Here is a 22,054-nt window from a genome sequence, read left to right on the forward strand (position 1 = left end):
TGGTGAAGGAAGATGCTTTGTCTGCTCCTATCTGATCAAGAGCTGTATGAGGACAGGTACCATGTCTTCCTCCTGCTGATCCCGGATACAGTGGCTTCCCCCCCCCCCCCCCCAGTGGTACAATGTGTCTTTCCGGGGAGTGATTGACTTTTCCTTCTTAGGGAGGCTGTAAGTTCCCTTTGTAAGTTGGGGCTCTGCTTTCCACTTCCTGACTCCAAACAGGTGATTGTACTGAGGGCAAGTACCTTTCACATGGGTCTTAGGGATGTTCTCATTAGTATCCTGGAAGGCTACAGTGCTGTTAAAGCAGTATATCTCATCTTTGCCAGCTCCTAGATTGCTTCCTAGATATATATTCGAGGCCCATATCTGGGTTTCTTAAGTATAAACTCAACACCTTGTGCATCCAGGTGCCTAAACGGTTTCTTGTACAGTGGGATGAAGGAGAAGGAGCTAGTGTTCAACCCTTTAGCTCTCTGCTGATCTCTGGGTTTGTGATCTTGTCTCTGGCAGGAAGTATGCCTTCAGAAATGACTGTGAAAGAATGTCTGGAGACTGAAGGGGCAGCTTGTTCTCAAGGATGTAGGAGGATTTCAGAGCAGTAGGGATAGTTCCAATGATAGATGAATCAGCTAGCCTTAATCTCCTCAGTGAAGGCTTTACCTGGATAGCTCCTGAAATAGAACCCTGTCTCTATACAATCAACTCTGTCTTAAATTATACCCATGTAATTGAACATAGTCTACGGGTCAACCACCCTTCCACTCCCAGACTTACCCACATAGCCAGGGGTCCCACAGGCTGTGGACATGACACCACTCTGCTCCATCTTTGATAAACCAAAGTCTGTGATCATGATCTTTGAATTCTCTTCGGGGGTGAGGTACAGAAGGTTCTCAGGCTATAGGAGAAGGAAATATAGAGTATAAGACTTGATCACCTGAAACACAAAACTTTTTCTAACCTATTGATATATAATTTCTAAGAAGCTGAGCCCTAGGCTCCACCAAGGCCAAATTCTTCTTTCCCCATGTTTCCTTCCTTCCTTCCTTCCTTCCTTCCTTCCTTCCTTCCTTCCTTCCCTCCCCCTCCCTCCCCCCTTCCCCCTCCCTCCTCCCTCCTTCCCTCTCTCCCTCCCTCCCTCCCTCCCTCCCTCCCTCCCTCCCTCCTTCCCTCCCTCCCTCCCTCCCTCCCTCCCTCCCTTCCTCTTCTCTGTGCCTTTATGCCTTCATCTCAGAACTCACTCTTGTTTATGGACTTTGCTCAGTCCTATAGCCCCTTTCCTCTTCCCTCTCTACTTCCCTGGGAGATTTAGTGAAATCAACCATGGGCTAATTGTCTCTGATCTCACCAAGGCCTATTGCAATGCCTGGGACCCTACAGATCCTTGACAAATATCTGTTGAACTTGATTTTGGCTAATATGTATTTTGACATTCCATCGATGGTGAAAGGTTCAGTAAAAGACTGAAGTTCAAATGAATAGTTACTATTTAGCCACCTAAGGTTTATTTGAAGAATGAAGAGATGAAGAGGACTTGGAAATCCAGCTCATCCAGTCCTCTTATTTTAGAGGGGCACATTTCCTGTGACCCACATAACTTCCTAAAGAGTCTTTGTTTCCCATTGAGTACTCCCAGGTTGGCACCTTTAAGTCTCTGTGGACGATGCCATTCTCATGAAGGTATTTCACTGCTGACAACACCTGCTGGATCACCAGGCTAGCATCCTTCTCTGTGTAGACCCCTCGTTCCAGGATCCGGTCGAAGAGCTCCCCTCCAGAAACCCTGTGGGCACAGGGGCAAGAATCTGGCTCTCATTTCAGGTCCAAGGAATGCAAATGTGTCTGCTCTTGTAGCCATGTGAAATACAAGTATACTGGAATAGGCAGTTGCCCATAAACTTCTAAGGGTGCAGGGAGAAAGAATTCTGTTTCAGAATGCTTCCTCTGGGTGCCTGAAATGATATCACTAGGACAACATCATTTCTTTGAGCCAAACACTGACTTCTCTTCTAGAAACTTATTTTAAAATGCAAATGTCTCTGGTTGGGTTTGCACGAGGAGTCAATAATCCCTTATTGTGGACACTTTGTTGTTGTTGGTGGTGGTTGTGAGGCTAGAACTGAAGGCCTGGGTGCTGTCCTTGCCATCCTTTTGCTCAAGGCTAGTGCTCTACCACTTTGAGCCACAGAACCACTTCCAGTTTTCTGGTGGTTAGACATAAGAGTTTCACCTACTTTCCTGCCCAGGCTGGTTTGGAACCATAATCTCAGCCTCCTGAGGAGCCAGGATTACAGGATTACTGGTGGTGCCCAGCTTTTTTTTTTGTTTGTTTATTAGACCTGTTTTCCTTTCTGGCCTAGGACACAGGAAATCTTAATAAAAGAGTGGATGTCACTTTGGCACACAAAGAGGTGTGAAAATGAGATGAGCTGTGTTTATATGAGGATTTCTTCCCTCATTTTAGAAAACTGGGATACCTAAAGCTGGAATTACAGTAGAGTCTTTGATTGTTTGGAGACTTTAATGGTATGGGATCTCAGGTCTTACGGGAAGCTCATGATCAAGTCCTAACTACCCACCTCTTCAATACCATCTATACTATTTTTGCCTAGAAATTTTCTAGTTGGTACTGGATCCATAAGTGTCAGAGATTTAATTTCATTCCATGACACAAACTATTTTATCTTGGGGTGTCTTCTTCGTATTTCTATATGATATGTTGGAACCTGATGCCCTGTGGTTCTTTCTAGCGCATACCAATTCCATCTACTGGCATCAATCAGAACAAGAGAAACGTCCTTTAACATGAATCTTTTCATAAGCCTTTTCATGAAGCTACTGCAGAGCTAGTAGAATACTATCCTGAGGTCTTCCTTCTCTTCCCTGGGATGAACATCCCCAGACTGTTTCAACCATGATCCAGTCTTTACTGTTCTCATCCTGTCTCCTGTTCCCAACTCTTCTATGACATTGGATTGTGGCTATGTACACAGGATGCCTCCATGGAGTGGTAAAGGAATCGAACTCCTCCTGTCAGTCAAATGCACCACAGCCCATTCTCTTTATTTCTGTCTGGACTCTACTATAGGAGAGGGAGGCCCACAAGAATCGTGCTCTTTGCATACAGCTGTCTATGAGCGGCTGTTCGGAGAACTTGAGCCACACTTCCCCCTTTGGCTTTTTGGTGGTTAATTAGAGGTAAGAGTCTCATGGACTTTTCTACCCAGGCTAGCTTCGAACCTCATATCTCAGCATCTTGAGTAGCTACCATCAGCCTTCTTTTTTTTTTTTGGCCAGTCCTGGGGCTTGGACTCTGGGCCTGAGCACTGTCCCCTGGCTTCTTTTTGCTCAAGGCTAGCACTCTGCCACTTGAGCCACAGCACCACTTCTGGCCATTTTCTGTATATGTGGTGCTGGGGAATCGAACCCAGGGCCTCATGTATATGAGGCAGGCACTCTTGCCACTAGGCCATATCCCCAGCCCCACCATCAGCCTTCTGAGTGGTTATGTGGTAATCTTTTGAGTTGACCTCTTTAAAGTGTCACACGGTCCCTGTTAAATTGTTAGTGCCACACCAGGCTGTCCATGCCTTACTTTCTCCCTGGACTGTCAGTTACTTTTCTTCATTAGGTTCAGCGAGCCTGGGATTTAACCAACTACTAAAGCCTGAGCAAATGCATTCACATTTTCAAGGAATCAGCCGATGAGTCAAAAGGTATATTGTATCCAGCCATGCTGAGATAGCAGAGCTGTGTACATGTAAAGGTCTGAGGTGTGAGTTATAAAGACTCCAGAAGTGTTTTTCTGCAGTGAAGGATAAGTGAAGTTGAATCCTCAACAGCATTGCAAACCCACTGTCACCCAGAACTCTTAGTCGGTCGCATCTGATGGATATTCAGTGAACTTTCTAATGAAGTTGCACTCCTCTTACAGACATTAAAAAAAAAACCCACACAGATGTTTTTAAATTTAGGGGCTCTTTTTTTGGAGAAAATCTGTTTTTTTTTTAATATATATATATTGAATTTAAATCTGCCTAGCTATAGATTTCAGTCCTCTAGTAATTTGACCCTGGGGTGATGTTCAATGTCTATTACCTAATGGACAGACATGGGTGGGTCTGAATGGACTCAAGTTAGGGTGTTAGAAGAAGGTTTGGGTGACTCATGCTCTGCCTGATTTTACTCTTCCTGTTGTTGGGCTGCGTGGAAGTTTCGGAAAACCACGGGAGAGGAAGGAAGCCACAGAAGAGCACTGACAGCTATCCTGCCCACATTCCAACAAGTAGTAATCTAGTACTGGTACATAACTATTCCAGAATCAGCCCTGGTGTTACCGCTCAGCCTACAAAGGACTCTGGACCTAACCACTCAGCGTTTAAGTGCCTCTTAAATGATTTTTTTAATGTAAAGGTGATGTGCAGAGGGTTTACAGTTATGTAAGTAAGGTAATGAGTGGATTTCTTTTCAGTGTAACCCCTCCCTCATATTTTCCTGCTTCCCTCCCCGCTGACTGTTTTCCCCCCAACTAATTCTTTTTGAGGAGTGGAAAAGTACTGGAGATGGAACTCAGGGCTTTATGTTTGCTGGACAGGCACTCTACCACGTCATCCATGCCCTCAGCCATTTTTGCTTTGGTTATTTTTGAGCTGGCCTGGACCTTGAGCCTCCTATTTATGCTTCTTGCACAGCTGGGATGACAGGCATGTGTCATTGTGCCAGAGCTTTTGATTGGTTGACATGGAGTCTTTGTAAACTTTACATTTGGGATGGCCTCAGACTTCTGCAGCCTCACAAGTTGCAAGGCTTACAGGTTTAAGCCACTGTGTCCAGTTTTAAATCGCCACCTTTCCTCACCACAGACAAATGTCCTCTGAGCCTCCCCGGCCTCCACAGACCTGTGCGGAGGAGGTGGGTCTACCTCCACTTACAGCTGCATGACCAGGTAGTAGTGAGTGGTGCTCTCGTAGATGTCCTCCAGGGTCACAATGTTTTCATGTTTGATCCTGGAGGGGGGTGGGGAGGGTGGGAAATAAGTGACATAGTTAGAGCTTATTGGTCAGGTGGCCCAGACCAGGATGCAGACTCAGTCACAAATTTCTGCTGGAGACACATTTGCTATTTTTTTTCTTTTGTGCCGTCTTGGACTTTAGGCCTGGGTGCTATCCCTACATTTTTATGCTCAAGGCTAGCACTCTATTACTTAAGATACAGCTCTATATTTCCAGCTTTTATGGTAGTTAATTGGAGATAAGAGTCTCATGGGTTTTCCTGCCTAGGCTGGCTTCTCACCATAGTCCTCAGATTGCAGCCTCTTGAGTAGCTAGGATCACAGGTGTGAGCCACCAGTGCCTGGCTTGCTGGAGAGTTGTGATGGCAATCTTTCAGAAGACCAGGTCCCTAGAAAACCTCCCTAGTAAGGAGACTGTCACCAAATAATCCCAGGGAAATGATCTCCAGGGAGATGCTCAATTCACATTTATTGAATGAAGAATTGATTATCCTGCTTTCATTGAATGAAACCATTCCATTGTTACCATTAAATTTTATCAAAAGAGGAAGTTAAAGGATGCAAAGAAGCTAGGAGAGAGAGAGAGAGAGAGAGAGAGAGAGAGGTGACATTGTCCAAAAAGAAATGTATTCTTTATTTGACTTAACCCCTCTGCACATCTCCTTTATACAAACAAAATTTTTTAAAGAAAGTCAAAGAAGAGCTAGAGATGTAACTCAAAGATAGATCATGTGCTTAACATTTGCTAGGATACAAGGCTTGATCACCAGTGAAACACACACACACACACACACACACACACACACACACACACACACACACACACACAGAGAGAGAGAGAGAGAGAGAGAGAGAGAGGAAGGCTAAGAGAATCGCTTATAGTATAAAATGGGTATCCAGATCTTTCAGAAATGTTGAATAAAACAAGCTGGCTATGATAAAATTGACTTTGATTAACTAGCTCCCTTTTAGATAAACATAGAGGAGCTGTTGAAAGTTATTATCTCAGGATATTAGCAAATAAGGTAGTCACTTAGTTCCTGTGATTCTCAACCAGTGGCTACTTGGCCCATGAGTGGACATTTGATAATCTGACTTCTAGGAGATGGTGGCAGAAATGCTGTTTAACAACCATCTGTGCACAGGGCAACCCCAATACAACAGAGAATGAATGGTCTGGTGCCAAATGTCAATAGTGTTATGTGGTTGAGAAACTCTGCCCTTGGTTTTCTTTGTCTGTGATCACTCAGAGACTGAGTCAGGCAGAATAATCATATTACTCAAAGGGCTTGGTGTTCCGGGCAGCATTTCTCACATGCCTGCAGAGGAAGTGATCTCTAGGAAGTTTTATGCATGGCTGCAGAACACAAGAGCTTAGACTCTGAGTCAGTTGGACCTGAGTTCAGATCTGGATCAGGTGCTTACTATCTGTAGCTTTCTCGAATCTTCTAAGCCTCACTTGTCTTGTCTGAAAAATACTTCAATCTCACACAGGGTTATATCAGGGTTGAAAGAGAAAGAACTTAGTCTAGCACCTGGAGGGATAGCAAACATCGAATAAATATTATATATTATTATATTATTGTCTATCCAAACTGGAGACATTAAAAAATTCTGATTTGTTGCAAGGGTTGTTTGATGAATTCAACTGTACTCATCAGCTGACAATACCAATGTTAACTTACTTAACAGTTACTCACTGAACAAATATTTGCTGAGTAGCTATGCTGTTGATACAGAACAACTAGTGTTTGCTCTCAATCAGTTTAGCCTGCTGTAATGTTTCTGGTACCTAGTTTTATTTTCCCATCATCCTACTAGACAAGCTCATATAAAGATAGGTGGATGCCTACATTCAGTATGATCCAATCATCCCATTTTATATCCCAAGTGATGGTATTATTTTGTTCTCTCTGTCTCTGTCTCTGTCTCTCTCTCTTGACTGGATTTAGGATCTTACACATAGTAGGCAAGTGCTCCACCATTGAGCTACACCTCAAAATCAAGACTGTTTTATACTCAATGGACACTTATTTTTTCATTCTCAGGATTGTGTTTAATGATTTTTTCCCTATAATCTTATTGGTTCATACCAGACTTAATGACTTTTCTCTCTGAAATACCTTTTGTATATAGTCTTCTCTTCTCCATAGGATCTATTTCCTCACTTATGCTTATGTTATTATGAAAAATTTGTACCTACTAGGTTTGTTTTCTTCCATTTCATCCTTTGCCATACTTAAAATACTCATCTGATCATGGGACTCCTTATTTACCATCCTTGGGTGACTTCTCTTTGCCCACTGAATAAAATCCACTGAATAAGTATTCTTTAGCATGGCATATAAGATGCTCCCCCTTGAAGTTCCTCACTCCAAGTGCAGGGACTTCTCATACTCTTCTCCTTGCCCTTCCATGTTCTTGCTCTTCCATGATTCTACATGAAAGTTTATTATTCTTGATCTAAGTTCCCTGTCTGGGTTGTCCACAAAATTCTACTCATTTATCAAGGTTTTCTTCTCTGAAAAATGTGTCAGATAACCCATATTCACGAGACACATGTAGGTGCAATGAATCCCTATTGCCTCTGAACTGTGCTTCAGCTAGTGTACCTTGTCTGAGGGGATTAGAGTTCCTTATTGTTGCAGAGAATTTTGCCTTAGCTTTATGGTCCTAGTCCTGTGTTAGTGTGCCTACAATTCTTTGGGTTCATCATAGGAGTTCTCACTGTAAAAATTTTATGATTTGTTAGTGTAGTCTCCATCATGACGGCTGTTGTGCTGAACATATACAAACATTGGATCAAATTAAGGCTAATTTCCAAGTCTTGTGCTGTCTCCTTAATTATTGATTCTTCCTGAGGTTGGCCATCAATTGACTTCTGTCCCTTTGAGCTAGTTACTCTCTGGCTTACATGCATGAACCAGCTCTGCCATCAGTGGGTTCATTGGTCAATGTTCTGGGAAAGAAAATTCAGAGGAAATGTGTCTTTCTGACTAAACTTTGTGATCGGCTAAACTAACTGACTCATCAACTCAGCCAAAAGAAGTAGAAATCTAACTCATTGTTTTTCCTTAAGGTCATTTGTGAAGGACACTCGATCCCACAGTTGTACTGACCCATCTTAACTGGCACTCACCTTTTCAACACAGCAATCTCATTCTCCAGGCTGCTGTCCCGGAAGGCAGGTGACTTCTTGATGCACTTCAGAGCAAAGAGCTTTCCGGTCACCCTCTGTTTCACCAGGAATACTTCTGAAAAAGCTCCTCTGAGGGGAAGATGTCAAGGCACAAAACTTAGTTCTGGCTGTCTAGAGAACATTCTGGTGGCAAATGAAAGTCTACATAAAGGAGGGTGGCAGATAATACATTTCTATGGTCACATGAGTCGTACTGATGACAGGGCCTATAAGACATGCTAGCGCATTCTTTCCTTCCCAGTTCATTTAGGATGGAAAAGACTTTGTCATGGACTAACAGACCAGGCAGAAGCTTTGCCTGCTTCTATAATTTGGAAACAATATCCAGAGACTCTGCTTCAGCTGTGGAGATTTCTTTACTTAGCAAACCCATTAAAGAAAGGACTCTGGATAGGCAATTGACCACCTTCCAATATAGCGTACTACGGCCCAATAGTGTGGCAGTGGCTCTAGTTCTGGGGATCAGACTCAGATCCTACAGGATCCGGAGAGAAAAGTCTCCTGTATCAGTTTTAAATTTCTTTTTTCATTTAAACACAGGGCCTTAACAGTTGCTCAGGTTAGCTTTAAATCCCTGGACCTCCAAACTAGCTGGATTACAGATGTGCATCCACCCAAGAAAATTTCAGAGGACAAGAAGGGCTGAGCATCTTCTCATTCATTCTGGTAGCCTTTGCAAGGGTGAGAGAATCCAGCCGCTTTGCGGGTAGGCTTTCTGTGACAGAATAGATGGAACCCAATGGGAAAACAGAGCATGATCTCAAATGATAGGCTTCTTAGTTTGCAGGTGTCTGCTGGAGACCAGGCTATCACAACAGCTGGTAAGCTAAAGATGGATGCTGCAGCCGGACTGCCCATATCAGAAGTTCTGTTTTCTAGATCACAATTTACTTGACCTGTATTTACCTAGTTTCCCCACCTAAACTGGGAATAGCAATAGTGTTCACAGGTTGTTTTTTTTTTTTAATTAGAAGATTAAATGAGTTGACATTTATTGATTCCTATTGAAGAGCAGATTTTTTGGCCACCTATTTAAACCACCTATGCTAGTTATGGCTATTAGTATTATTGAATAGCACCAGAGAGAATACCTGGCTACACAAAAGGAAACAGAAGCGAAAGGAGGAAACAGCTGAGCCACCCCACCTCTACCATCTGTGTATTCTAGAAGGAAGGCTGATGCCGTCACACTTTTATAATGGCTTTAAAAATCTGCATTAGAAAATACTTGGCATTTCCTGCTTCCCCAGCTGTGTACTTGGAACTGAGCTAATCAGAGCCTCAGAGCTCATTCCATTCATCCATTCATCCTTCAACCAGGATTAATTTGAGCACCTCCCCCAGTCTTAGACACTGGAGATGTGAAGGTGCGTAAGAGTTTCTGTTCTGAAGAAGCCTGTAGATTAGTGAGGGGTGAAGAGAGGAAACAATGAGCATTCGATTTGAAAAAGGCAACGGGGCATTTAATGAATGCTTGCTGAACTGGTGGAACCTCTCTTGTCAGGCAGTGGGATGAGGGGTCACCTAGCCTGGTCTCTAGGGTGAAGACAGACATACAGATAAGAACAAACATGCAAAATGGATACTTAATACAGCATCCATTGGAAATTGCTGGGTAAGTTGTGCACTGCTAAATTTCAACAGATGACATTCACCTTGAAGTCAGTGTGTATGTTCATCCTTTCTCTATCACCCTAACTGCAGGCAGAATGCTAGAGAAAAGGGGAATTTTGTTCTAATTTGTACAAAGAGATGACTTGGGACAGTTTAGGAACCCATTAAAAAAATGGTGCCTTGACTTAAGAACACCATAATCTCAGCTCTAAGGGGGTAAATGAAAGGAAGATATTTTAGGTTAGGTGGGAGTTGGGAGAAAATGTGAGAAAAGGGAGTGGATCCGCAGGTAAGGGTGGCACAATCAGGGATGGGGTAGTCCAGCACTGTGTGGGAAGGGTGAGATAGCGTATAACAGAAGATAAATGCGTATTGAAACTGGGTCCTAAGCCTGGTTACATATGGAAAGAGCTAAATAAGTACTTGTTTAAGGGATGACTGGATAGGTAGGAATTTTAGACTAGAATTACTGATGCCTTCCCTTCCTTCCTTCCCTGCCCCCTCCCTCCCTCTCCCTCCTTCCCTCCCTCCCTCCCTCCCTCCCTCCCCTCCCTCCTTTCCTTCTTTCCGTCCTTCTTTCATCAGGGCCTCAAAATGTGTCCCAAGAACCTGCAATTCTCCAGCCTCAGCCTCCTATATGCTGAGATTAAAGGCATGGACCACCATATTAGTTACTCATTTTGTTGACTTTGACAATGATAGTTTGTGATTACTTTTAAAATGCTTTTGCTATAGAAAATTCATTGGGGATTCAAGATGTTTCAAGATGTTTATAAATAGTTCAGCAGGGAGTGGCGTGTGTGTGTGTGTGTGTGTGTGTGTGTGTGTGTAAAACATACTTGTCCCTAGGCATCTATGGGAGAATGCCAAGATTCCTCTGGCTATCAAAATTGAAAATGATGCAATTTTGGTCTATAATCTATAGACATCCTGCCGCATCCTTTGAGTCATCTCCAGATCACTTACAATTCCAAGTGCAAAGTCAGTTGTTATCATATGTTGTTTAGAGTATAAGGACAAGAAACAGTTTTCACATGCTCAGGACAGATGCGATGTCCTCCAATGATTTCGAGCCTCTGCTGGTTGAATCTGCAGCTGTGCGGTAAAGCATCAGCAATTGTTAAATCTGAGTGGTGGGTGAATTGGGTTCATTGGACTATTATTTTACCTTTTCCTTGTCTTTGAACATCTGCATAGTCAACAGCTGGAGTGACAAGCTCCCCGTGGCTCTGACGTCCCACTCAGTTTAGTTGCCTCTGCAGTAGGCCTCACTGAGATCCGCTTGGAGGGCGTGTAAGCCTCCTGGCTGTCCTCCAGTCTAGCAGACAGTGTCAACCTGGGCTTCCTTCTCCCCGCTTCTCTTGTTAGGGATGCTTACCAAATCATTTCTGATTCACTCATAAGCCTTGTCTCTCTCCTGCCAAAAGTCCTCTCTCTAGCCACCCCCATGTTGGCAAAAGCCCTTGATGGAATGCCAGTGCTCGCTGACCAGCACTGCTTCTGTGCTTCTCCCGCAGGTTCAGAGCTCCAGAACCTGCCTGTGCGGGGAGGGGCCTTGAGGTCTCCTCTTAGCCACACCTGGAGCCTTTCCATCTGCATCAAGACTGTAGGTATCTGTCATTGCTTGACGTCCCTGACTCTCGGCCGGAGCAGAGGGGAGCAATACTTAGCCAGAACTGACAAGAGGGAGAGCATGCTGGAGTGGACAGCCTACTGTCCACTTCTCATTGCCCAAGTACAATTAGCCCTGACTAATTAGCCTTGCCAGCTGGGGCTCTGGTGGGAGGGTGGCCAGGAGCTCTTGCTGGCCTGCGTCATAGACTGCGGCCTCCTGCGGGAGAGGCAGATCCAGACAGGCTGTCTCGGGTCTGCCAGCCGTGTAATCATTGCTAAGGGGACAGACATACACACACTGTAGGCTGGTGAGAGTTTGGCCCATAGCACAAAGCATTGAGATATGAAGAAGAGACGGCATTGAGGCTAGCGCCAATTAAGGTGTAGCTCACTAGTACTCTGGACATCAGAATTCCCTTTTCTTCCACTCATAGCAGACAATAAGTTTTGTGGGGAAGGAAGTCAGATGAGGGAGCTCAGCAGAGTTCTGCATACACTGCCTGTTTCCTCTCTTCTGAAGCCAGGCTAAGAATCTGTAAGTTGTCACAGATAGGAAAAGTATGGTGGGTTCCACCGGGGGTGGCTCAGAATGACCTCGAACCTGGGGGAAGGGAGCTGATGTTTCCTGAGGGCTTCAGAGCATTCAAGTGTCCCCAGTTTTACCCATGTCTACTCTCTTCACAACGCCACTCCTCAACCCCCAGACCATAATATTCTCCCCCAGGTTCCTTGGATTTGCCGAGAGTAAGTCTCAGAAGCCTCAGCCCACCCACTTCATTAGTCACTGCGGGCCCTGAGCAGCTCCTCAACCCCATGACAGTGGGCAGCCATGCTGTCCTGGTCTCCCAGGTCTCCCAGGCCCAGCACTTACGAGCCGAGCACTTCCATGAAGATGAAGGTTTTCCGAATGTTGGTGGTCTGCTTCTTCCAGGAACTGCAATCATCCTCTTCCTCCTTTCGACCCATCTCCTCCAGAGTTGAAGCTTCTGGGGACGCTTTGTTGAGGGGCAGAGATGGAGGAGGAAAAGGAGGAGGACAGGTACCATTAGATACATTTCTCAGATAAGATGAAAACAGGTTGCAAAAGAAACTAAAATACATCCTTTATATAAAGACCAGAAGGAAGAAGTAAGAGCAGAACCAGATGATTGATAAAACAAATTTATTGACTTATTTATTCATTAGTTTTTGGTGATGTTGAGGTTTGGTTTCAAGATGCTGCTGTTGGTAGGTAGGCATTCTACCACTTGAGCCATGCCCTTAACCTTTTTGCTTTTGTTATTTTTAATATGGGATCTTACTTTTTCCCAGGGTATATGGGGGCAGGGGGAGCTGGATCAAAATCTTCCTGTTTATGCTCTTGCCTAGCTGGGATGGCAGATATATGCCTTTACACTCAGCTTTTTATTGGTTGAGATGGGGATCTAGTGGGACTTTTCACGGGGGCTAGCCTGGAACCGCATTCCTCCCCATCTCTGCTTCTCAAGGAGCTAGGATGACAGTCACTAAACTCAGCATAGCAACTTTCTTGACTGTTTGTTCCATGTGCACCATCTTTTCTTCATGCTCAAAAAGTCTAGAGTACCTCTTCTAGCTTTAATGAATGAACAATGCATTTTCTTTGAAACTTTCACAATTGTTAGCCTGGAGTTGGGCAAGTACTGAAACCTGAATTGCCTTGTGTCTCAACTCTACATTAGAGAGAGATGTTCTTTGACACTGAACATATTTACTTGGCATCTATGATGCACTAGAGATGACATAGATGATGATGATTGGTCCTTCTTTCTTGGGCCATCAAACCCACATGGGCATGGTTACAAAGTTGGGAGGGGAGGGAAGACTTGGGTGTGTAACAGAGGCAAACAAGGGGTGCCTTTATACAAAGTCAGGGGAGGCATCCTGAGAAGGTTTTACTGAGGATGAGACTGAAAGTTTGTGAAAGAAATAAGCCAGCACAGTACACGAAGCCAGAGCAGAAGTAATAGAACGCCAGGGCCTGAATGGGGACAGAGCATGGAGTGGTTCAGACGCCCGAGGCCCGGCGTGGCTGGCAGTCAGAACTCTGTGGAGTGTGGGTGTGGTGAGTGGACCGACAGGGCCAACACACAAGGCTGCTGACCCTGCACGAGAGAGCTGGGGTTTCTTCTGAGATAGGAAGACATGGAGGACATGTGGCAGGGGAGCTGAATTGTACCCCCAATATTGGATAGAGTGGCCTGTGACCCATCTGTGGAGAAGAGGGGGAGGGCCAAGAATTAATGCATGGAAAAGGCGCAGAGGGCAGAAATCTGAAAGGGAGGTGGTGGAGGCCTGGCCACGGAGTTGCTAGAGGGGAAAATAGATGGGTCTGGGGTATTCTGGGAGTCTAGTCATCCGTGGCACTATATGAGGCAGGAGAAGGGGACTGGAATGGTTTCCATGTTTCTGGCATGAACATGTGGAATGAGAGGTCATTGGGGAAGTCAGGATACTGGGAGAAACACGCTTGTCAGTGGGTTAGGTGAAGGGAACTTCTGTCCCTTTGGGAACTCTGCTGTAGCTTCCAGCTATGACAGCAGAGGGCAGGTGGGGAATGATGGGCGGGACACAGTGTCTGCCAACAGCCTCTTCCCCATACTCCTTGAACCTGAGCCGGTGGCTCATGCCTGTACTACTAGCTACTCAGAAGGCTGAGATCTGAGAATTACAGTTCAAAGCCAGTCTCAAGTCTGAGACTTTTATCTCCACGTAAGCAGAAAATGCTGACAATGGAGCTATAATGCAGGTGGTAGAGCACCAGCCTTGAGTTCAAGTCCCAGTGCGACCCCCTGCCCCCAAAATGTAGGAAAATATGTCTAATGGCTGCTCTTCTTAGGCAATATGCTCGGTCCCCACTCTCTAAAGCTGCCTGTAGACTCCCAGAGGCCTTTGTATAGTCTCAGAACAGAATGAAAGCAGATGCGCTTACAATTTAGCATCACGTGAAGAGCTTGGGTTTAGGAGTTCATGGGAGTTCCAGTCTTCCCTGGTTCCTGGTTATTCTGTTTTTGGAATCTGGCTGGTAGTTTGTTCTGAAGAGGATGAACTGTTGTAGTGGGGAAGGTAGCAATTCTGCAGATTCCGAGCTTCACATCTAGGTGATTCGGTGAATGTGCTCTGCATCCGGATTGTATGCACTCCCACCCTACCAGCCAATAGAAAGAGGAAGGGTGTGTTTCAACTTGAACTTGTCCAACTACAACTCATCAGACAGTTGCCAAGGATAGATGTACTGCAGCCTGGAAGTCTTGAATGCAGGGATGGAGGCAAAGGGTTAGTTATTGAGGAGAGCAGGATGGGCAGAGTTGGGTTCGTGTGTCTTCCTCTTTCTGTCCTCTATAGAACAGGGCTGCTTGCTACTCTGTCAACCAAGAGCCTGCCCAACCTGGAGGCCTTCAGCCACTCTCCTCACTCCCCCTTGTGGGAGTCTGGGGGGATCGTTGCCTGCTCTCCTGGAGGCTCCACCACCTCATTAGCAGCTCAGAACTCACTGTTCCTTCTTTCCCATCTCTCTTAAATAGCTTTCAAAAAACATAGTATTCTTAGCCCAGGCAAGGCCATAGAAAACATCTTTCCCGCCCACCTCTCCTCCCATACACTGAATCCTAACAATTTAGTTTCATCAGCAGTGCAATGTGAAAGACTCAGAGGCCCAGATCACAAACCCCACACCTCCCAGTGACTCTTATTCCCACTTGTCCTAGACCTCAGAGAGTCCTCCCTCCTTCCTTAAGCCCCCCTCCCCTGTGGCTCAGGGGTGGGCTGTTGTGCCAGCTTAGAATGGGAGTACCCCTGTGCCCTCATTGTATCCTCCTGCTTTCTCTTGTAGTTCCCCCCACCCCAACCCCTTTGGCTTCTGCAATCTAGGCCCTTTCAGAGGAAAAGAAAAACAAGTTCTGAGAAGTTCCAAGCTCTAATATTGTCCTCATCTGCTTCCAAAAGCACTCCCTGCCTCCCTCTATTTCCAGTAACAACTTCCGTTGGGTTTCAGAGCGAAGGAGCAAGCAGCCACCACAAGAGAATTTTCTGAGATCTACGGCTGACTTGACATTGGTGGCTCAGGAGAGACCATAGATATTGGCATTCATGACTTGTTCAGGCCCCTCCCTCCTCAACAGAGCGAGACTCACAGGGAAATTCTGCAAAAATGGCCTTATGTGTGGGACCATTCTTGAGTTGTCGAGGTAACAGTCCTTCATCCAATCAGTGTTTACTAAGTGCTTCCTATAAATCCAATGAATTCAGGACAGACTTTTCTGTGTTCTATCAGCCAGACTCTGAAAGTGTTTTCAGTCAGTCAAGTTGGAAAATGCAAATGTTGGTATGCAAAGAAGTAAACATCAAAGATAAAACTACAGGCAATCCACCTAAAGGACAGGCACCGTATGCCACTCAGCTCTCAATCCCTACTGCCTGTTACTTGCTTGGCACACACAGTCAGTGAGTGAGGAGGATGGAGCTAGAGAACAGGTTGGTTGGGGATAGCTTTGCAACTGGACTTAAGATGGGACTGGAAAAGTAGATGCAGACATTTTTTAAAACATTGCCCCAGAGAAGAACCTAGAGGCAGAAGGACGAGGCCTTGGTGCAGATATGGCGGCTCCTTATAACGCTTCTTGTAAGACTCTGTCCCTGCGAGGACAGGGAGGGAGGCTACAGAAGACAATGTTGTCCTCCTGGCTTCCTGCCACTGTCATCACAGCAGAAGTAGACTATGTAGGACCTGGTTGGGGTCTAGCTTCAGCCCCTGGTCAGCAGAACTTCCATGGGATACCCCTGCTTGACTATTTTTAAGTCAGGCTGCTCCCTCCTGAGACAAGCCTTTCCTCTCTTCTGTAATGCACTTGACCAACTGAGATCACTCTGTTGGAGGGTAATTTCTAGTGACATTTTTACTTGAAAATAACTCGCATGGATGGAGATTCTGTCTTGCTGTTTTTAGATCTATTTCTTGGCCTTTTGAGAGGAGCAGACTTCAGAAGGGGGTGATTCTTACTCAAGAGCAGGCAGCATAGCATTGGGGTGGACACTACCTCTGAGTGAAGCCCTTTCTGGGCTTCTAGAGATAGGCTTTCCAATCCTTGGTGGCAGCCAGCTTGGCCAAGAGCCCAAGAGGCAGGCAGCCCCCACATATCTTTACCCTCATCTCCTTCCCAGGCTCAATTTGGTCCTAGGGCAGCTGTGGTTCCTGACTGAGGAAGGTCTGCATTGAACCCCACGTTGTTAGCATACCACCTCCAAATCTCACACCTCACATTTCCTTGAGCTTCTATCTGGACTTCCATTCCTATCCTCCTTGCTCCATGTGTTCTCTTCGAAAAGTTTCCTATTTTTGAGCCAAAGCCTTTTAGAACCCTGTTCTGAGGTGTTCATTAAAGGAATTATTGCTACCCTCTTATTAAGATGTTCCAGAGTTCTAATCTAATATGAATGCACAATGCAAGAAGAACAGTGACATTTCTACACTGGTCCTGAACCAATCAGAGGATCCAAGAGCAGGGAATCTTTGAGTCGCCTCTCTGCAGACCCTAAATCACAGATAATGTCTCTCATTTCTTCCAGTGGGAGCCCCCACATCTTTTTTTGGTTCTCTCATTTGATGCCACTGAGCAAGGAGATGTGACTCAGTCTGGGGCATAGTGAGCCAGCCTCGTGGATTTCCAGAAGGCTCCCATGTTCCTTGGGAGCATGACTCTGTCAGGCCTGTGGGCTCTGTAAGGGAGGTTATCAACTGGATCATCTTTAATAAGACTGTGCTCTCTGCCTCCCAGCGGAGGCACACAAAACCATATAAATATATATGCTATTGGATTATAAAGGGATAAAAGACTAAAGCCAAGAATTTCTTTGCCCAGGCCACATGATTTTCTACACTCTGGTCCATCTTGGATTTTTGCTTCATCCTTTAGACTGAGAAGTACATTAGGAAAAAGCCAAACTCTGGCTCTGGTCTTGGTTTGGCCCCCAGAACTTGTGCAGCCCCAGGGGGGATCACTATGTATCCTTTCCATCTTTCTCCTGAGTGAAAAGGAGGTTGATCTAGATCAAGTTTTTTTTTTTTTTTTTTTGCCAGTCCTGGGCCTTGGACTCAGGGCCTGAGCACTGTCCCTGGCTTCTTCCCGCTCAAGGCTAGCACTCTGCCGCTTGAGCCACAGCGCCGCTTCTGGCCGTTTTCTGTATATGTGGTGCTGGGGAATCGAACCTAGGGCCTCGTGTATCCGAGGCAGGCACTCTTGCCACTAGGCTATATCCCCAGCCCTAGATCAAGTTTTTGAAGTTTGGTTTTAATTCTTAATCCCCAAAGACTTGCTGTGAGTAAGGTAGATTGCTGCCTCTTTGGCCTCCTTCTCACAGACTCTGATTAATGCTATTGAACCTGGCATTCCCCAAATTTCATGGACCATGATATGTTCCTATCCTAACACCCATTAGCAGCCAAGGATTTGGGGTTGCTTCAAGTGTATTTTGGAAAATGTAGTCTAGGCTATCTCTAATGCTTTGTATTTCTTCTTTTTTTTTTTTTTTTGAGGAATGTATGGAATTTCCAGCAGTTCTCTGCCACCAGTCACAGTTCTTCCCTCTTTGTGGTGTTCCTGGCACATGAACAGGACTGTACACCTGTCATCAGCCAGCCAGAATCCAGAAGGCTCCTGGATATGTCTGCTGGAGGGAAACCCCAGGAACCTTTCTGCCCATTCCCCCATATCTTTTGCCAGCTCTGCACATCACTTCCTGTTCACAAACATCTCTGAAGAAGGCTCTTCTAGTGTGCCTAAGGTTTATTTTAGATGCAAACCCACATTGCTACATTCACGTTTAACCAAGCCACTCCTGCTGCCGTGACAAGCCAGAATCCATGTACTGCTTAGGGTTTATCATGTGCTTCCCATGGAGATGGTGGGTGAAGAGAGAGTCTCAGAGCTTCTCTGATGGTTAAGAGGAGGATGGATGTGCAGGAGACAATGGAGAGGGCAGGGAGAGGGATATTCATTCTTAACCACATCAGACGTCAGTTTCCTCATCTGCCAGATGTGGATAATGCTGCCTGCTCTATTTCCCTGTGAGCGCTAAGGCATGGAAAGATGAGAAATCAGTTCAGTGGTCCCACATTAAGGGCACATGAACTAAACACTAAGCACCGTGGAAAGAATGAGGAAAGAAGATAATGATTTATTGGTTGGTTGGTTGATTTGGTGGGTTATTTCTATACAGGGAATTGAGTCCAGCACCTGGTGATTGCTAGGCAAGTACTCTGCTACTTGAGCCATATCTCCATCCCTTTTCTTTAAGAGATAGGGCCATGCTAACTTTGCTTGGGCTAACCTTGAACTCTATCCTCCTCCCAAGTAGCTGACATTACAGGCTCGTACCACCACACGATAATGATTTAAACAGGAGGACATATGTCAGGAGAGATGAACCTGCGGCTCCTCAGCTGGCTCCAGCTCCCTCTCCCACTTCTCCCTGTGTGAGCATTGCATCCCACTGAGATTCTAATGTCTTGAGAGCTATATTATTTCCATATACACGGCCCTGAATGCAAGCCAATCACTTTGTCCCACCCTCAACTGAGGAACCAGGGACTGACTCACAAACACAGGAGAAAATGCCTGTGTTGCCCCCATGCGCTGGTCTCCACAGGGGTACTTTTCTAAGGAGTTGTTAGGGGTAACAGGGTAAGCTACTTCCCATAGGCCTGATGGTCATACAAAGGCTGGCTCCTCTGAACAGGTATGGGGTGCCTTCCTATTTACCATCCAAGCCTGGCACTCTGCTGAACGGAAGAGCAAGGATCTGCACTGGCTGAGACAATGCTGAGGATTCAGAGGAGAGGACAGCCAGGTGGACTGGGACTCTGCATGGGGGAGCTCAGTTACCAGCCTTCCCTCCTGTGACACTCAGCAAGCCCCGTGGTTGTTCAGCTTCCTGAGCCCCACTGGCTTGTTTTCTGGCCTGCAGCCGCTGGGCTCCAGCCCCTTGTTCTTGACCAGGGCTGTGCCTGGCGCCTGCAGTTGTAGCACTAGGCAGGCAGCCCGTCTGCAGCCTGGGCCTCTCGCTCCTCCTCTCATTCATGCTGCAGCTCATTCACTCGCTGGCTCTGGCAGGCTGCGGCTGGGCTCTGTCACTCGCACGCACGTACTCCATGTGGCAATTTATTTCTGGCCTGGGTGTGCGTGTGTAGGGGGGAGAGGGAGCGAGGGAGGCGTTCTCCTTTTAGACGTGAGTGCTTGTCTAAAGTATCCGGTCTGACTTGTGTCTAGGCCTTACAGTCAAAGTCACACGGGCCTAGGCACTTGGTATGCATGGTCCTATGGAATGCTTCCTTGCCACCTTCGAAAGCAACAGCCTTTAATCACTGAGAGACACTGATGGATAGAAATGTTCAGGAAGACAGAAAAATGCCCAAATCAAACCGATAGGAAGTGATCAAGCTAAGCTGGGAGCCCCAATGCCTCTAACAACCAGTCTCCCTGTCACTTAACCTGTTGCCTCTTTCCTGGAAGAAATTACTAGGAAGCAAGCCGCTCATTTCCCCCTTTCTTGTGATGTTGTCTGTCATGCAACCCAACACTTGATTGGTCTCCCTCCCCACACACACACACACACACACACACACACACACACACACACACACACACACACACACACATTGGATGATCTGGGAAAAGGCTTTGTCTTTGTAGCACTCAAGTATCTCAGTATGGAGACCAGGACACCATCCATGTCTATTGTCTGTGATTCCCACTGCTTCATGTAACCTTTCTACTCTGTTTACAGACTTTTCCCAAAAATTTCCACTACCTTTCAAAAAAGTATACTCTAACAACAACACAAGAGTGCACACACACACACACACACACACACATGCACACACACCTTAGCTATCTGTATCAGCATGGAAAAGCCACTGCATTTATCATAAGACCAGAATTCAGATGCCACCACCATCAAATGGCTAGCACCAGTATATGTACAGCATTGTAAGTTCGGGCAAACCATTTAACCATTTCAAGCTCCAGTAGTCACGTCTCTACTAAGGGGGACATTATACATGCCCCACCACATGGTGGACTGTCCCCCCCCCCCCAAAGGATGAATTAAAAGCACATTATCTCCTGGGAAGTGTGGTCCCATACAGGGATTACTAAGCACTCTGGGTCGTGGCCTGTTTCAGAGATGGGGCTCATCTTTGGTTCAGCTTGGTCAGAGAGAACAGAGAACCACTTCTGTCTCTGGCCTCTGATCTGGAAAGGGCAGATAGGAGCTGCTTGACTCTCCTGACCCACCTTGGAGATTTTCCTCACGATCCATCAATGGCTCTGGCTCCAGAGCCGGAGGCTGGCCAGCCACGTACTGCAGCCACCTCGGTGAGCCTCAGGGTTAATGTTTGTGCGTCAAAGTTACATTGGAGAGAAGGGGCAGCTGGGGGGATGGGAAGGGGGTGGGGGCGGTGGGGGGGGCGGTCAATCCGGACCTCCAATTCACATCTTTACCAGAGAACTGAACTGGGGAAGTTTAAAGACTCCGGGGAGACGGCAGCACCGCTGGGGAAGGTGAAGGTGCTGTCTTGTGACTGACAGCAATGGCATGCCTGTGCCTGTGTTCTGCATCTTAATCGTAGCAACCAGCGAGGGCTAGGGAGCCTGGAGCCTGTGTCTGGATGGATGGACCCCCGGGATCCTGCCCTGCCAGGAGGGCCTGAGGCTGGTCCTCCTCCTTGGGCTATGCGGAGCTACAGGCTGTTTACCTCCATCTTCTAGCCCACCGGTTCTCCCAACCCTTACAATAACCCAGAGAGGTGGGCAGAATGGGCATTGCCTTCCCATTTGACAGGGACACTCAGACATGAAGGATGAGCAGGAGGCAGAAGGGCAAGGGAGCTGGAGGTCCTGACACCCCGCAGAGGGACAGGGCTGCTCCGGAGCACAGAGCTGGGAGCAGAGCTGGATGCATCGTCCCCTTTCCTCCCCAGGAACCGCTAAAGGTTCCTACAGCCAGGAGAGGTGGTCAGGTTGCTCCCCAGGGAGGCCCCACCCTGGACCCCATTCAGACTTATTTTCCAGGGCAGCTCTAACTTACCCTTGACACCCACAAGAGTCAGTGAAAAATGACTTGGGCTCAAGTCGCTTACCAGAGTGGCTTTTTAAATCCATTCCGTGTGCTCTGCGGGTCCCCCACTAAGGTAAGTTAGCCCCCCCACACCAAAGCCCCCTTGCCCCCCAAAAAAGAAGAAGCAGGTTCATCTTACCCAGGGACTCGGAAGAATTGTGCTCTGGGCACTCCCCACGCCCGCTCCTACAGGTCTGTGAGGATTTGCTGCTCCAATGCTTTAACAATAAACCCAATTAAAGGGGAGGAATGCAGGGGTTTTCTTTCCCAGGACGGTAACCAGGCAGCCTTAAAGGGGAGTAAAAGTAGCTAGGGTGGCTTGCATCTCTTCTTCCTCTCCTCTGCTCTACTTTCCCTAGGATTCAAGGAGCTGTATCAGAAAAATGCTTGTTTGAAGGAGCCCCTTTATGCCTGAGGGGTGTGTGTGCGTGCGTGTGTGTGTGTGTGTGTAATTGTGTTCACACATGTGTGGATGGAAAGAA

The 22,054-nt window shown here is 46.4% G+C and overlaps 1 protein-coding gene across 1 annotated transcript in view; it reads right to left on the reverse strand.

The window, feature by feature from the left end:
* Window positions 1–21,754, reverse strand: part of Camk1g (calcium/calmodulin dependent protein kinase IG) — a 29,029-nt gene extending 7,275 nt beyond the window's left edge. The window contains exons 1-6 of the mRNA XM_048356849.1: window positions 21,712–21,754; window positions 12,313–12,436; window positions 8,154–8,282; window positions 4,935–5,009; window positions 1,648–1,786; window positions 778–901 (exon numbers count right to left, since the gene is read on the reverse strand). Coding sequence (XP_048212806.1) covers window positions 778–901; window positions 1,648–1,786; window positions 4,935–5,009; window positions 8,154–8,282; window positions 12,313–12,407 — 562 coding nt within the window. The 5' untranslated portion in view covers window positions 12,408–12,436; window positions 21,712–21,754. The remainder of the gene's footprint in view (window positions 1–777; window positions 902–1,647; window positions 1,787–4,934; window positions 5,010–8,153; window positions 8,283–12,312; window positions 12,437–21,711) is intronic.
* Window positions 21,755–22,054: the final 300 nt, after the last annotated feature.

The sequence above is a fragment of the Perognathus longimembris genome, chromosome 11 (assembly GCF_023159225.1).
Source record: "Perognathus longimembris pacificus isolate PPM17 chromosome 11, ASM2315922v1, whole genome shotgun sequence".
Lineage (NCBI taxonomy): Eukaryota > Metazoa > Chordata > Mammalia > Rodentia > Heteromyidae > Perognathus > Perognathus longimembris.